This window comes from Perna viridis, chromosome 9 (genome assembly GCF_037379345.1).
Source record: "Perna viridis isolate PV_CMFRI_1.1 ecotype Kerala chromosome 9, ASM3737934v1, whole genome shotgun sequence".
NCBI lineage: Eukaryota > Metazoa > Mollusca > Bivalvia > Mytilida > Mytilidae > Perna > Perna viridis.
Window position 1 is genome coordinate 37,180,198 of NC_142453.1, and position 15,893 is coordinate 37,196,090.

At 31.7% G+C, this 15,893-nt stretch overlaps 1 protein-coding gene across 11 annotated transcripts in view; it reads left to right on the plus strand.

Annotated features, from left to right (window-relative positions):
* LOC148608245 (small G protein signaling modulator 1-like) overlaps positions 1 to 15,056 on the plus strand; it is a 64,324-nt gene extending 49,268 nt beyond the window's left edge. For 9 of the 11 annotated variants that reach the window (XM_088543851.1, XM_088543850.1, XM_088543852.1 and 6 more), the window contains 11 exons: positions 81 to 145; positions 864 to 1,009; positions 1,873 to 1,941; positions 3,034 to 3,793; positions 4,463 to 4,542; positions 6,460 to 6,584; positions 7,257 to 7,339; positions 7,672 to 7,781; positions 8,641 to 8,737; positions 9,382 to 9,549; positions 10,627 to 15,056. In XM_088543851.1, coding sequence (XP_088399977.1) covers positions 81 to 145; positions 864 to 1,009; positions 1,873 to 1,941; positions 3,034 to 3,793; positions 4,463 to 4,542; positions 6,460 to 6,584; positions 7,257 to 7,339; positions 7,672 to 7,781; positions 8,641 to 8,737; positions 9,382 to 9,549; positions 10,627 to 10,715 — 1,792 coding nt within the window. In that variant the 3' untranslated portion in view covers positions 10,716 to 15,056. Of the gene's footprint in view, positions 1 to 80; positions 146 to 863; positions 1,010 to 1,872; positions 1,942 to 3,033; positions 3,794 to 4,462; positions 4,543 to 6,459; positions 6,585 to 7,256; positions 7,340 to 7,671; positions 7,852 to 8,640; positions 8,738 to 9,381; positions 9,550 to 10,626 lie in introns of those variants that run through there. The other 2 variants (XR_015914932.1, XM_088543859.1) reach the window with 2 other exon arrangements.
* Positions 15,057 to 15,893: the final 837 nt, after the last annotated feature.

Genomic DNA, 15,893 nt, shown 5'->3' on the forward strand with positions numbered 1-15,893 from the left:
ATGTTTTTCTCTAACTCTTGATTGAACACTATGAGATGGGATTAAGTTACAAGATATATTCCTGTTTTTGTATTTTTTAGAGCTACAATCAAACAGTTGTGTGACACAATGAGGAAACAGATCATTTCTAGGGCATTCTATGGCTGTAAGTTGACAAATAGACAACATTTTAACAAATATGTTCATATCACTCAAGTTTTGTAAAACACATCTCTTTCTCAGTTTTGCTTGGTAGACCACTGCATAAATATGATGGTAAATTTATAAGGCATTTTCCTAATTTGCTTGCTGGAAGTTTTGTAAACTGGATCAGGGAGGAAACTAGGAAATTACCTATTGATATGGTTTATTTTAGTCCCATTTACAATAGTCCTTGACTGATCACTCTTCTTTCAGGGTGAGAACACTGTAAATATCTGAAGACTGTTAGAACACATTTGTCAAGTTAAGTCTCCCATACAATAGTTCCTGACTGATATCTCTTTCCTTTCAGGGTTACACATTGTAGTCACTTAAAGAGCACATTTGTTAGGTTTGGTCCTCCATACAATATTCCCTGACTGATTTCTCTCTTGTTTCAGGGCTAGCACACTGTAGTCATTTGAAGACAGTGAGAATACATTTGTCAGGTTTTGGCCTCAATACAATATTCCCTGGCTGATTTCTCTCTTGTTTCAGGGTTAGCACACTGTAGACATTTGAAGACTGTTAGAACACATTTGTCAAGTTAAGTCTCCCATACAATAGTTCCTGACTGATATCTCTTTCCTTTCAGGGTTACACATTGTAGTCACTTAAAGAGCACATTTGTTAGGTTTGGTCCTCCATACAATATTCCCTGGCTGATTTCTCTCTTGTTTCAGGGTTAGCACACTGTAGACATTTGAAGACAGTGAGAACACATTTGTCAGGTTTGGTCCTCCATACAATAGTCCCTTCAGACAATCCATATGATGCTTCCTGTGGTCTGACAAGACAGAAATGGATCTCATTACAGAGAGATGGAACTGTAAGTGATTCAGATATAAAATATGTAAATTAATAAGAATAAAACCTAAAAACAAAATCAAGTAAACATTAAAGAAAACCAACAGATGCCAAGTATAAAATGTCATAAAACACCAGAATCAACGAAATTTGGGAAAATATAACAAGAATGAATATGGTGAATATGTCAAAGAGAGAACAACCCCACCAGGATGAAAAATGTCAGCTCAAGGGCACCCAAGTTTCTTCAATGAATGCATGAGGAAACCCTTACACCACAGGGTAGGTTGCAGCTGGCCCAAAACAACATTATACACAGGTATTGTGAAATATTTGCCCCTACATACTCGAGCAGCATAAAGGTAAACTGAAAGTGAAAACAAACCCATATATACAGAGGCCAGAAATTCCTGACTTGGGACTGGCGCAAAAAAATTGGTGGGGTTGAAGTACATTGGCGTGATCACAAGACTTTCCTTTTAAACCTTGCCACTATGGGAAAAATATTGCACAATTAAACTCACCTAAAAATCAGATAAAAAATTTCTGAGTCCCTCGTTAAAACTGAAACAAAGACACTAATTATACAGTACACAAACAGAGGACTCTAGCAGTTAACTGACATACCAATTTAAACCTAAATATAGTTGTGCTCTCACCATATGAAATATCAGTTCTTCCCATTTGGGGTTGAAAACCACGATAAATCATAGGTGTATTTGGGTGATATGGGAGCTACACGTCTTAACATCCAGAATATTTATAGATTCTCATATAATTTATAATAATTGTTATATAGATATTAATGATAGATCTATAACCAGGTGTAAGAACAACCTGCTTGTTTATACCAGTAATCTTGATTAATTAACTGATTATTCATAGATCACAGATGAACAGGATATTCACAGATTGGTGTATTATGGTGGTATAGAACATAACATAAGGAAACAGGTTAGTTAGTAGTACTTCTTACATTTTCATAACACTTACAGCTGACTACATTCAACAGTTTTCCCAAAATGAAGTAATTTACAAGGTGAATTAGTTTATTACATTGTCACAATCATTTACAGGGTATTACATTGTCACAATCATATACAAGGTGAATTAGTTTATTACTTTGTCACAATCATGTACAAGGTGAATTAGTTTATTACATTGTCACAATCATGTACAAGGTGAATTAGTTTATTACATTGTCACAATCATGTACAAGGTGAATTAGTTTATTACTTTGTAGCAATCATTTACAATGTCAATTAGTTTATTACATTGTCACAATCATGTACAAGGTGAATTAGTTTATTACATTGTCACAATCATTTACAAGGTGAATTAGTTTATTACTTTGTCACAATCATTTACAATGTGAATTAGTTTATTACATTGTCACAATCATTTACAAGGTGAATTAGTTTATTACATTGTCACAATCATTTACAAGGTGAATTAGTTTACATTCTGTTGAAGCTTGTTTTGATTTCCAAAATTATAACCAGATTTTACCTAACAAAATTATAACCAGATTTTACCTAACAAAATTATAACCGGATTTCTCCTAACAAAATTATAACCGGATTTCTCCTAACAAAATTATAACCAGATTTCTCCCAACAAAATTAAAACCAGATTTTACCTAACAAAATTATAACCAGATTTCTCCTAACAAAATTATAACAAGATTTCTCCTAAAAAATAATAACAAGATTTCTCCTAATAAAAATATTTGGCATAAACAAACATATTACAGTTTTAGACATAAGCCTGCATAAATATCTAGGCTAATTATGGACTTTTTACATTACAAAATTATGATTTATGACATAAGCTTACTTATAAGTATCTTGTCTTTTTTATGGCCTTACTTTGCTTTTAGCATTTTCAGAAAATGCAGTTCATAGAAAGATCTGCTAAATTAAAAAGTTGACGATCTTTGTGATAAAATCTAATTTTGAGGAAAATGTTTCACAGGTTATAGTAGTCATGTTGATAGTACCATAATTTGAGCATAATGAACCAATCATATACATATGTACATTACAGGTATGGCCATACTTGTTAGGACATTATTCCTTCTCAAGCACTCCTGAGGAACGTGAGAAAGTAGACAGACAAATGAGATGGATGTATGAAAAGACAATGTCAGAATGGCTAGCTGTCGAGGCCATAGTCAAACAGAGGGAAAAAGAAATCATGGCCGCTAACTTACAAAAAATGTCTTCTGAGAGTACAGATGGACAGATTCCTCTTGTCAGGAAAGATTCTAGTCTGAGTAATGATGTGTTTGAATCACAAAGTTTTGATGAGTGGGATGATTTTTCACATCCCGAGACAGTCCCTGAGGAGAGTTCTGCAACAGGTACAACATGTACACCGACCCCTGACCGTAAACAGAGCATGGATCTCCCATTACAGGATCAGGTCATTGATAAAATGAAACAGACGAAAGAATTCCTATTGGAGAAGAGAGACTATGTTATTTCTTCATTTTCTGATAGTCCTGATGATGGACTTGGTGATTCTATAGCTCGGCAAAGTTCTCAGGAACGCTGTAAGCTTGATTCTGCCGGTGATTCAGAAGGTACTGACATTTCTAAAATTGACCGGGATGGCAGTATAGACAGGTCATATGTTACGCCAAAATTATCATGTTCTGCTGACAGTGCTGAAGCTGACGAAGAAGATGGTGCAGAATCAGATGATGAGGCAGAGAACGAGGATGACGAGGAAAGAGATGATGATGACAGCCGACGAGAATCATTACTGACAGTGGAAAGTGCTAAAACACTTGAACCAGATTCAGGTATCCAAAAAGTGCTAGTCATAGATTATGTACAAAGTTATTGATCCTTAATGTAGGGCAATAACAAAATTACCAAACTGATCAACTCTAAGCAAGAAGGAATAATCAAGACGGAAAGTCAGTATAACAAATGGCAATATCAAGTAAAAAAGTAGAAAGTTGGAGAAAATGGCATCGGTACATGTATTTCCAATGAAATTGATGAGTTAAATCAGATTTTATAGAGTGCTAAACCTCCTGCTTCCATTTCAAGTATATTTCAACATGAAAGAGTAGCATAAAATTGCCACTGCTGAAAATTGTTAACATCAGTTGTCAAAACAGTACAGAAGATATAAACAATAAATATGTGATAATGAAAGGAATCAAATACAATTAAAATGCAATTAAAACAAAGGAAACACCAATGACACTTAGATATATCATTTCATTGTATTGAAAACGATATTACATTTTTCTGTGGTTTTAAGGAAATTTTAAGATTAGAATTTTTTATTATATCTATTTATAATGTGCATTATTCTTAGTACATTGGATCAAGCTTTAATCAACTCCTATATTCAAGGACTTGAAAATTTAGATGAAAACCAAAATTAATTTTCCACTGAAATTCTTCAAAAATCATGATTATAATAAGTGCTTTGAATGAATATATCTTTCTGTTTACAGATCATTTAAGGAAACTGTCGACATCAAAAGAAAGTTTGATATCACCTGCCTCTCCCGCTTCACACGGAGGAGTTTATGCTGTAAGTAAACCTATAATTAAAAATTGTCTGATTATAGATACAGTGAAACCTGTCTAAACTGAACCCGTTTTGGACTATATTTGGTTGGTTTACACAGGTCTTCAATGTATTCAGGTTAAAAATACCTTAAACCTGATTTAAAGGGACTTCAAAAGTATGTGGTTCAGACATGTTTCTGTTAATTTGAAATTAGGTGTGATTGGTAAAATTAGGATGAAGGTTAAATAGCTAAATGGACATATGATCAAAACCAGGGTTAGGCTTTTGTTTGCTGTTTGAGAATTGTAAAGTTGGTGTTTTTACATACAATTACTTTTTAATGAATTTATATTGTTGTGCTAGACATGAAAAAAATTCTACTTAAAAATATTTATGTCATGTGGACTCTATCTGAGCTTAGTTTATTAATTTGCCAATCAGTTGATTGAAACATTATATGATACATTGATTTGTTGCTTAAAAAATCTGTTTTATCACATATATGTTTATAAATAGTTACAATCATGTCGGGCAGATTTAGATAATTGGGTGGTAATTTGATGTTTATAACTGAGATTCAATCATTCTAGAGATATCCGATTTAATCGTCTTCTCTAAGGGCTATTTTTAGGAAGACTTTTAGCGTGTGATATCAACACTTGTAATATTATATGTATGAGCAGAGGTTGTCATGAAGTTTCAAAATCTTGATTTAAATATTTTGGAAATGGATTATTGACTCCAATAAATTATGGTATTTATCCAATGTTATTACTTATATTATCTGAATCTCATATATATTGTAATTAACGATTTTGACTTTTAGAATAATAAAAAAATGATTAGATTATCACATAGTGATTTACTAGAATGAAAAAGAAGTACATAATCCAATCAGAATTCAGCTATATAAAGTACTGGGGTTGTATTATTCCTACTTCGTGTGGACATCCAACTTTTTCAGACTGGCTTTAGCACGTTGGTTATGACAGGTGTTAATTGGATTTCATGTTCTACAGCCAACCACAATTGTCACCTTTGATAATTTGTGTATTGCCTTGTTGGTGATGTCATTGTACCTAATTTCATATGTAGGAAGTTTTGTTTTGTGCTGTTAACAATGTCTACCCATTATATGACAAAGTCACCAAAAGGTCAAATTATAAAGTGTACTACAATAATATGAATAAAGTTGTTGGAACTAAGGCTTACGTTTCTTGGGGAAAAACAATGATTCGGTGATATGTTGTTATTTACAATTAATTCACAGGCACTTTATTTTTTTTCCCAATTGTCATAACCATATATAGACAATATATGTAAGACAAGTTCTTTCTCTTTTATCAAAACCTCAGAATTGCCTGCCATGTTTGATAGTGTTTTCCTAAACTTCCATCAAGTCACTTATAACTGTATATTGCCCATTCTCTATTTCTAGTCTGCCATGTTAGACAGTTTCAAAGAATCGCTTATAATATTGGTTTTTCTCTATATTCAGCCTGTCAATCATTAGTTAATGTTACCCTAAACTTCCAGAGAATAGCTTATAATATCATTCTTTCTCAATTTTTAGACTCTCATGTTAGATAGTGTTGCCCTAAACCTCCACAGGATTGCATATAATATCATCCCTTCTCTATTTCCAGCCTGCCATGTTAGGTAGTGTTGCCCTAAACCTCCACAAGATTGCATATGATATCATCCCTTCTCTATTTCCAGCCTGCCATGTTAGATAGTGTTGCCCTAAACCTCCACAGGATTGTATATAATATCATCCCTTCTCTATTTCTAGCCTGCCATGTTAGTTAGTGTTGCCCTAAACCTCCACAGGATTGTATATAATATCATCCCTTCTCTATTTCTAGCCTGCCATGTTAGATAGTGTTGCCCTAAACCTCCACAGGATTGCATATAATATCATCCCTTCTCTTTTTCCAGCCTGCCATGTTAGATAGTGTTGCCCTAAACCTCCACAGAATAGACAAGGATGTGCAGAGATGTGATAGGAACTACTGGTATTTTACTGTGCCAAATTTGGACAAACTACGCAATGTCATGTGCACGTAAGTTATACTTTGAATAAGTAACTATAAGAAATGGACTGCTTTAGATGCCAGCAGAGGATTTTTTAGAAAGTGTTAACTGAATACAATGCTGTTGTGGTGCTAAGATTAAGATGTGACAAGTTGTCATATTTTGGTCATGTACCAAACATTAGAAGTTTTGATGTTTTTAGTCCCTGATTGAAGCATATCACAGAAAGATTTTTTTCAGCTGCAGTAGGTATATCATATTTGAAATCTGTACTATATTTTTTTCAGCTTTCCTAGTTTATTTACATACACTACATTTTATGAATTCTGAATTTATTTATTGCATATCTTAATGTTATTCTAGGCTAATAACTATTTAAAAAATTTGGATTTTCAGAAATGCCAATTTCAGTGCTGTTATGTTAACAATTCTTTTCAAGCTAATTTACCATAGTAGCATATTTTGCAAAAGGAAAATGAATTTTTGTATTTTAACATTTAGTCATAAATATTGTTTTTTTTTTTTATTTCTGTTTATTCCTTGGTAAATTGGTACTTCTTCAACCTAATAAGGAACTTAGAAATTGGAAAAATAAAGAAAATTATTTTTTTAAACAAAAACTTTTCTTATCATTGAAACAATTTTATTAATTACTAACATTAAGAACTTGTGTTTGTGATTCTTCTATTTGTTTATTTCAGATATGTATGGGAACATCTAGATATTGGTTATGTACAAGGAATGTGCGATTTAGCAGCTCCTCTTCTTGTTATATTTGACGATGGTAAGTTTGCTACAAAGTTACCTACCATGTGAGGGTATGAGGTATAAAAAAAGTTTGAAGTGATTTTTGACATTGACTTCCCTGCCGTTAGCAATTGAAGACAAAACATTACACAGTAACTTGTGATAAAACTCAATTTAACAGATGTCTGAGTCCAATTTGAAAATATTATCAAACCAGGCATAAAACAATTTAAACTATAAATACAGGTCTGCTAATAGTTACTGGTGTTCTAGCTGCAGACCTCACTATGATTTTTACTTCAGGAAAATTAATTTTGAGTTATGTCCCTTGTACTGTATTTATTGATACCTTTAATTTATATTTTTCAGAGGCAATGACTTACAGTTGTTTCTGTGAGCTGATGAAGAGAATGTCATCTAACTTCCCCCATGGTGGAGCGATGGATACACACTTTGCCAATATGAGGTCACTGATACAGGTACTTAAAGTGTACATATGAGGTCACTGATACAGGTACTTAGAGTGTACATATGAGGTCACTGATACAGGTACTTAGAGTGTACATTTTTGTTGATGAAATTTTCAATATTGCCTTGATATATAAAAAATGTATACTGGTTTGTAAAATCAGAAATGTTCCTTCTAGACAATATAACCTTAAATATGATATAATATAATTGGACAAAGTAAGACCCTTTTGTGATACTGTAAACATATAATTTTGTACTGTATTAATTTTGGTATTTTCGTGATAGGTAGAAAAGCAGAAAAATAGTACCTGCAAACCAGCGATCCTTTTCACAAAAAATCGTAAGTGTAAAATTATTCGGAAGTTATGATGTCATAATAGAGTTAAGTATTGTGACGTCACAACTTACGACTAATTTTACTCTTATGATTTTTTGTGAAAAGGGTTACTAATTTTTAAGACTATATAACACAACTCATTCCTTGAGACCGCCAAAATTGATACCCACTAATCTGTTCACTTAACAGAATCAATGAAAATAAGCAACCGCAAAAATTAATATGTAAACTGTGTTTATATTTTAAAATAAAAGTTTGAAATCATTTGATATACAGCAAACTGACACATATATGCCAGAATTATTTTGCTTTTTTGTTCAGTGTAACTTCTGTGTTAAGAAACACAGATGGATGTATATAATGGTTCATGTATGTAGGTCATGATAGACATTGATTAAGTGTTGCTTAAATTAAAAAAAACTTAATTTCTAGAAGTTTTTAAATCTTTGGGAATAAAATATGTCAATACTCTATTTATCTTCACCCTGGAATCACTACTATTTTTTACACTTTGATATTTTCTGCTTTAGATTCTGGATTCGGAGTTATTTGAACACATGCATCACCATGGAGACTACACACATTTCTATTTCTGTTATCGCTGGTTTCTCTTGGATTTCAAAAGAGGTAATTAACATTGGAACAATTTGTTAGCAGTTCAAAATACTGTATGTAGAAAAATGCTAATTATAGACTTATTGGGTAATTCTGACTGTAGCACTGTAAACTTGCAATTAACTCAAGTCAAATAGTATGTTAAACTGTTATTTTGATGAATTGACAAAGATAACTTTTTTGGCACCAGTTTTGGCTCTAGTTTAAAAAAATTAGCAAAAAAATTGGCAACTGGCGATTTTTCTGGCAACAGAATTTTGGAAGCCAGAGCAGCTCCTGCACCATATCTAATTTACCTTATAAAATCTGAGATATTTTATCAGCATATTGAATATTGTGAAAAATCAAACAAATGTAAAATAAAAGTAATTAATTGATGTTTAAATCTATTTCATTAAATTAAATTGACAAACGAAACAACAGAATCCGTAAAATTTGTTTACCATATAGTAGTTGCAATCATCAGTTTAACTGATTGGTTTGACTGATCAATGACTGATCGAAAACTGATCGGTGATGGATGACCAATCACTGTTTTAGTTGCATGGATCGGTTCAGGTTCTATACTTACATACAAAGTACATTATTTTGAAATTTCTAGAATTATTAGTGGCTCTTTCTATCACTCCACACCATTTAATTTTGTTTTTTTTCAGAGTTGGTGTATGATGACGTGTTTTCTGTATGGGAGACAATATGGGCAGCTAAGTACATCAGTTCTCCACACTTTGTTTTGTTTATGTCCCTTGCCCTGGTGGAATTCTATAGAGATATAATACTGGATAATAACATGGACTTCACTGATATAATCAAATTCTTTAATGGTAAGTTATGGACAATATTATGGAACTTACTGATATGTTTTTCTTGACCCATTGCAGGTCCAGGTGTCAAAAGAATAGACCTGCAGCAGCGCTAAGCTTGTCGTAAAAGGCGACTAAATAGTGCTCAGAAAACTAGCCTGGGGCTTGGCGCTCTGCCAACAGAGCAACTGAAATGTGTGCCCCAGGTGGTGGAATGGGGTTCCCCTGCATGCTACATGCTGGGGTTGTCAGGCTATAATACGGAAAACCTGACTGCAAACCATAGTGGTGCACCGTGTTGGGAAAGATGCCACGTTTGCTTACCCTACCGGTGCACCTGGTCCATGCTTCCAGTTTTTAGTGGAATCTGAGTTGCTCATTTGCTTTTGTTACTTTGTATGTATGAGTTTATGTTTTTTGTTGTTTATGTCTGTTTTCCATGTCTGGTCTTTGTCCCTGGATTACATTCTTTTGATTACTACTATAACCTTGGTTCCCTTGATTATTCTCCCTCGCATGTTAAAGAACCCTGCTGTGGTATTTGATAGGAATAGGAACCTTTGGGCTCTGCCTCAGGAGGCAAAATTGCCCGACCCTACCCATCCCTCCTTTTTTCTAGTGGCAATCAAAATTTGTCGACCCTATTATCCTTGTGTCCCATCCCATTTTTCATTTCACCATCATCATTTCATATTCATTTTATCATCCATTTCATGTTCATCGCCTGAATATAGCTGAAATATTGCTGTTCGGGGGTTAAACCCCAACAATCAATCAATCCTGTTGAATATCTTGAACTTCTCACAATTATTATCTGCTTGACATTCTAAATTTAGTAAGTTATCTTCACTACTGATGGATGAATTTATTTCAAATTTGATATATAACTTCATGTAGATGAGGCAGTGGTTTTGGTTGCTGTCCATTGTCAACTTCCTGTTTTGTGGGACATGGCCATTCTTCATGTTTTAGAGACAACAACTATATTGGAAAGTATGCAGTTTGAGTGGGGGACATACCTAGCATGACAATGTGAAACTTCATATTTCCATCAAGACGATCCTCCAATTTAATCTTCCGATGCATTTTTTTTTTCAGAAATGGCAGAAAGACATAAAGCTAAACAGATATTAAAATTAGCCAGAGATTTAGTTCTCAAACTTCAGACTTTGATAGATAATAAATGACCTGTCATCAGCTAATAGATACCATATGTACAGCATTCCAGCTAGAAGCAGCATGGCAGGTCAAAATATAGGACAAACACTGCTATGAGGTAAAAACATCCCAAAAAATGCTATTGATGGCAGTTTTCATTTCTTGTCTAATAGTCCTCAAATACATACATGTACTAGCATTCCAGATCACAAGAAATGTAAACAACATGTCTGCAAGGTAGATGTATATCTAACAGATATTTGACATTGTAATGTTAATTGTTAGGTTTATATTTTATATCTGTATAATGGGTCTAATGTATACATGCTACAAGTCCATACTGGATACCAAACACATGGACCAAATAATGAAGCATTCCAAGTCATTAGAGATCTGGTACCTCATGGTGAATGCCCAAAATAGAATGTGTTTTTCATATTCATCCTTCATTCACATAAGAGTCAGGCACATCTGTCTATAAAACATAAGTACATTCAGTACGCCCATGAAAATGTCATTTTTTTTTACTCAGTTCTAAATCTTAAGAAATAATGGTTGAAGATCAGATTTTTTTTAGTAGAAATTGTTGAAAACAAATTTAAACTATGTCTTGTAAATTTTTCAAATCTTTTTGAATGATTAAAATGTATGTAAAAGGAATTCTTGGTTTTGATATCTTCCCAAAAAGTCTTGAAAATAAAGTAATGTTTTTGACATTGAAGTCCATGTTATTGTTTTGCCTGACTCTTTAGTGGAACCTTACTGTTAAATACAACATTTACATCAGAAAAAAAATACACTTAGATGTTTCATCTATATTCTTGTTCATACCATTAAACTGTTACTCATAAGATTGTTTTAACTTTATTTTGATTGTATTAAAAGATGAAATTAGATTTAAAACTGAAATTTATCAATATGTTTTTTGCATCTTTACCAAATATACATGTACACACTTAATATGATTTGTATCCTATTTTTATGAAAGTGCAATATATTTTATTTTTTAATTTTTATTTTCATATTCCACCTAGAAAAAGCATTTCTGGATATTAAAAATGTGATATAATCCCATGTATATGGTGTGTGGATGGCTTCAACCCCCTTACCCGTTTTTTTTCAAAACAATCATTTTTTTCTGTCTGCTTCATTAATTAATTTTATATAAGATATTTGTGACTGCATTTTCAATGAATATGCAAACATATTTCTTTCAATTAGATAAATGAATCAGACAGAAATAGGTGTTTTAAAAGAAAAAGGGGGCAGGTATAAACAATCCGTGCCCCATGTGGTTGTGGATATGATTGATATTGAAACTGTTAATCTTTTTTTTTTTTATAGAAGTTTGTAGCTAAAACTTACTGGTGTATTCAAGGTATTTTTCAAATCATGTTAGAAAAAATGAAGAAAACTAACATTTTAAATCTCAGAATTTTCCAAAATATTTTTTATTCTCTATAAATGAGCGCATTTGTCAGCCATTAAGAAGGTAAAACCTTTCAAAATCATTGAAGGTAAAACAAAATTAGGGAATACAACCTCAGACCTTAAGAACATTGTAACTAAAGTGTAATCTGTCTAAACAGAACCACTTTTGGACTTTAACTATTGTAAGGTTAGGATGGATGGTCAGTTTACCCAGGTGGAAAATACACTTTTTAAATTGATGTAATGGGACTTTAAAAAATGTATCTGGTTTGCACAGGTTTTTGATTTTTTCAGGGTTTAATTTAGTCAGGTTTCACTGTAGAAGAAAAAACATTACTTTAATTTTTGTTATTATTTTTTTTTGCTTATTAGCTATGTTATTACATTACTATCAGAAGTGATATTATATTGTTTAGTTCAGAGGCTAGTCATATATACCTCTCAGATATCAGTAGGTTTTACATGAAGTATTATACTAGTGGCATTCAATGCAAGTTTAATGTTAATCTGTCATGGCTATGTAAATGTATTGCAGAAATCATTCTCTATCGTATTATATTTGTGTATAGATTAGCATGGCAGGTGAATCTTGGAATATTTTTCCCACAATATGATAGTATCTACATTAACAGTACTTTTTAAATAGAATTATTTTTCCATACATGTATTAAAACATTTTTTAAGACTCCAATCATATTGATTACTGTTTTTTTAATTTATGGAAAATGGTATAAGTATTAACAAAAGGGTTTATTAATCTTTTGTGAAAAAGAAATAAAAGGTCATGTGAAAATGTATGTTTGATTGACAGTTAATTCTGTGAAATTTTTTGGCAGGACTTTTTCAATATAACAATACAAAGGGAGACAATTCCAATTATTTCAAACATTTTAACTCTTTATTTGTTTATTATTTGTACTCTGAGTCTTCATTTAGGTAAATCTTCACTGTAACAAATGAGTTGTGGTCACTTGAAATGAGTTATCTTTCTTTTTATATGATATGTCAAGACCTAATATGAATTTTCTATTTTTAGAAATGAAAGTGGCAATTTTTTTTGTTCTTACAGTAAAAATAAACAGTGAAGTTATTTTGCCAAACATCTGGTTATTTGTCTGTATTTGTAGATAAAATCTATATTTTGATTAAAATCATTTTCATTTGTAATATATCCATGGCATCTGTACTTATATATACTGTATCTGTGATTTTTAGATCCCTTTTATTTTAGTCATTTGTAGCTCTTTTTCTGATTTAAATTTTTTAATCATGTATTTCTTGATTTTATTACATGTAATAGTGTTATACCAAATATTTTGATAGATATTTCAGATTCATTTTTTCCTCTATCTTTTTTTCCTTTCAACTTTGTGATTAGACAGAATTACATTATGTTTTTGTGTTTTAGATTTGCAGTTATGAAGTGATTAAACCTTGTAATGTCTTTTAGAGGAATATGAACTTACCCAATATATATAGAGGATGTACAAATTAATCTGTTAGATTAAACTTTTTATTTTTATTTACCTCCATAACTGTAAAGAAAATTTATTTAACATACAGAAAGGCTAAGAGTAATCACAAAATGCATAAATTTGCTATTTGAACATATACAGCACTTTTGAAATGGATTCATTGTTGTCATTAAATATGTTACTCAGAAAATATAATTGGGGTCTGTGAAATATTATTCTATAGTGAGATAAAATAAGAATTTTGTCTGGACAGAATCAATATATAAGACAAAAGATATCATCCGGTATTTTTCTTACTAGCTGTTACAGTGTAAGTTTAATTATGAGGACATCGCTGGAGGTCTTCACAGAAGATATACAAATATAACTCATATTCCAGGCTGGTGTATCGCTCTACATATACTGATCATTGTTTCTTTAAATAACCTTTTGAAATAGATGGTATCATTTTGATGCTAATGTACTAAATAATAGACATGTGAAACAATCATCGATAAGTTATTGAAGTCCAACTTGATAGGCACAATCTTTATCATAATTTCATGTGAAGTTAGTAATTTAAGTTAGACTTTTCCTGCAAGTCAACAAAATATTGGACTTAAAATTGCATCCACAAAACAGTATTTATCATAAATAAGCAAACATTGAATGTTCAATAAATGGTAATCAGTTCTTAACAATAATGATCCATGTAAGTGTTGATCTATGTACAAAAACGATTACAAAAAATATCTGATCAGTTTAGATAACTATTAGTATGTTCTTAATTGATATTAATTAGTATAACAAAGAGAAATTTTTTTAAGGGAACTTAATTGAAGAACTTGTAATGTAAATGAGTATCCAAATACTCAAGTATTTGCTGACATTCCTAGTATTTATACTTATCCTGTGAATTTTTAGTCAGAAGTTTAGGGTGATATCACTGAGAGTATCAGCACAATACTATTGGTATCTTTAAATGAAAATGACCTCAAATTAGGTTTAGCAGGATGACTTTTATATTGTCGTTGCTAAATTTGTGGTTATTTTTGTGCAATATTTTTTTAAAAATCATGCATGTAATACCTGATATCAAGCATATACATGGAACTTAGAACATTCCAACTTTATCCTGATGAGCACAGGTATTAAAGTATGTATCATTTGTTAAATAAGTTAAAAAAATTTAATGAGCTAATGTTTATACAAATGACACAATTTTCATCTCCAGAGATAGCTGTACCTTGTAATATTTACCCTTAAAAAGATCTGATTAGCTGTGTTCAATGACCTATACAATATATTTCCTTATCCTATGACTTTATCAATTAGTTTATTTGACCAATCACGATCCTTGATATTGTATATTCTTTAGTTTTGTGATAACTTGCCTTTAATTTTAATTATTTTTTTATTGTTATAATTCTATGATTTAATGTAATGTTATTGTTGATTAATGGAAATAAAATTATCTGTGATTCATTCAAGATTTGTTGTATTTAAATATAAAGAGTATTCCATTTAAACAATTTTTTGCCATTCAATTTTTTTTGTGAATTCAATATTTGTTTTGGTGAGACGGTTTTTTGTCTTCTTACAAAGACTTCTGTATATATTACTACGAGATTGAAGTCATCTGAAGTTTTATGGTCGTTATCATGAACTCGAGGATCGTTACGGTGTATCTATCTGCACCACGACTACTGAATTATTCTATGTGTCATAGCTTTTTTTTCCTCTTTCGTCTACCCAGACTTGACTTTTGATGAGCACCTCGATGGGTGTTTTAAGAAAAGCAGAGGAAGCTTACCCTACCGGTGCACCTGGTCCAAGGTTTGTTTAAGTACACCAAGGTGAAGTGATGTATGGTGACGTCGTTTAATGTGTAATTTATACATGGTTTAGGTGATAGCAAATTAATAGGATATACATATCGATATGAGCCTATATGGAAGTTCGATTCATGTAGTAGACCTCCTTTTTATACCAAGTACGATTCCAGTTTTTTTACTCGTTTACTTTTGTGAGCAACTTGGTGGGTGTTTCTTGAGAATCAAGGGATGCTTACCTTACTGGTTCTTTGTTGTGGTAGTCTGTTTTCCATGTCTGGTCTTTGTCCCTGGATTACATTCTTTTTATTTCCGATAGAATCTTGGTTTACTTGATACTCTTTTACATTCATCATTGATAAAGACGTTTTAATAGACCTACGGCATACCAGAAATACCACCAAAAAGTCACTTAGAAAGTTTAATATAACCTCATGTACAGCAATGAAAGCAAAAGCATTTCTCCTTGAATTTGTTATTAAATATAAAG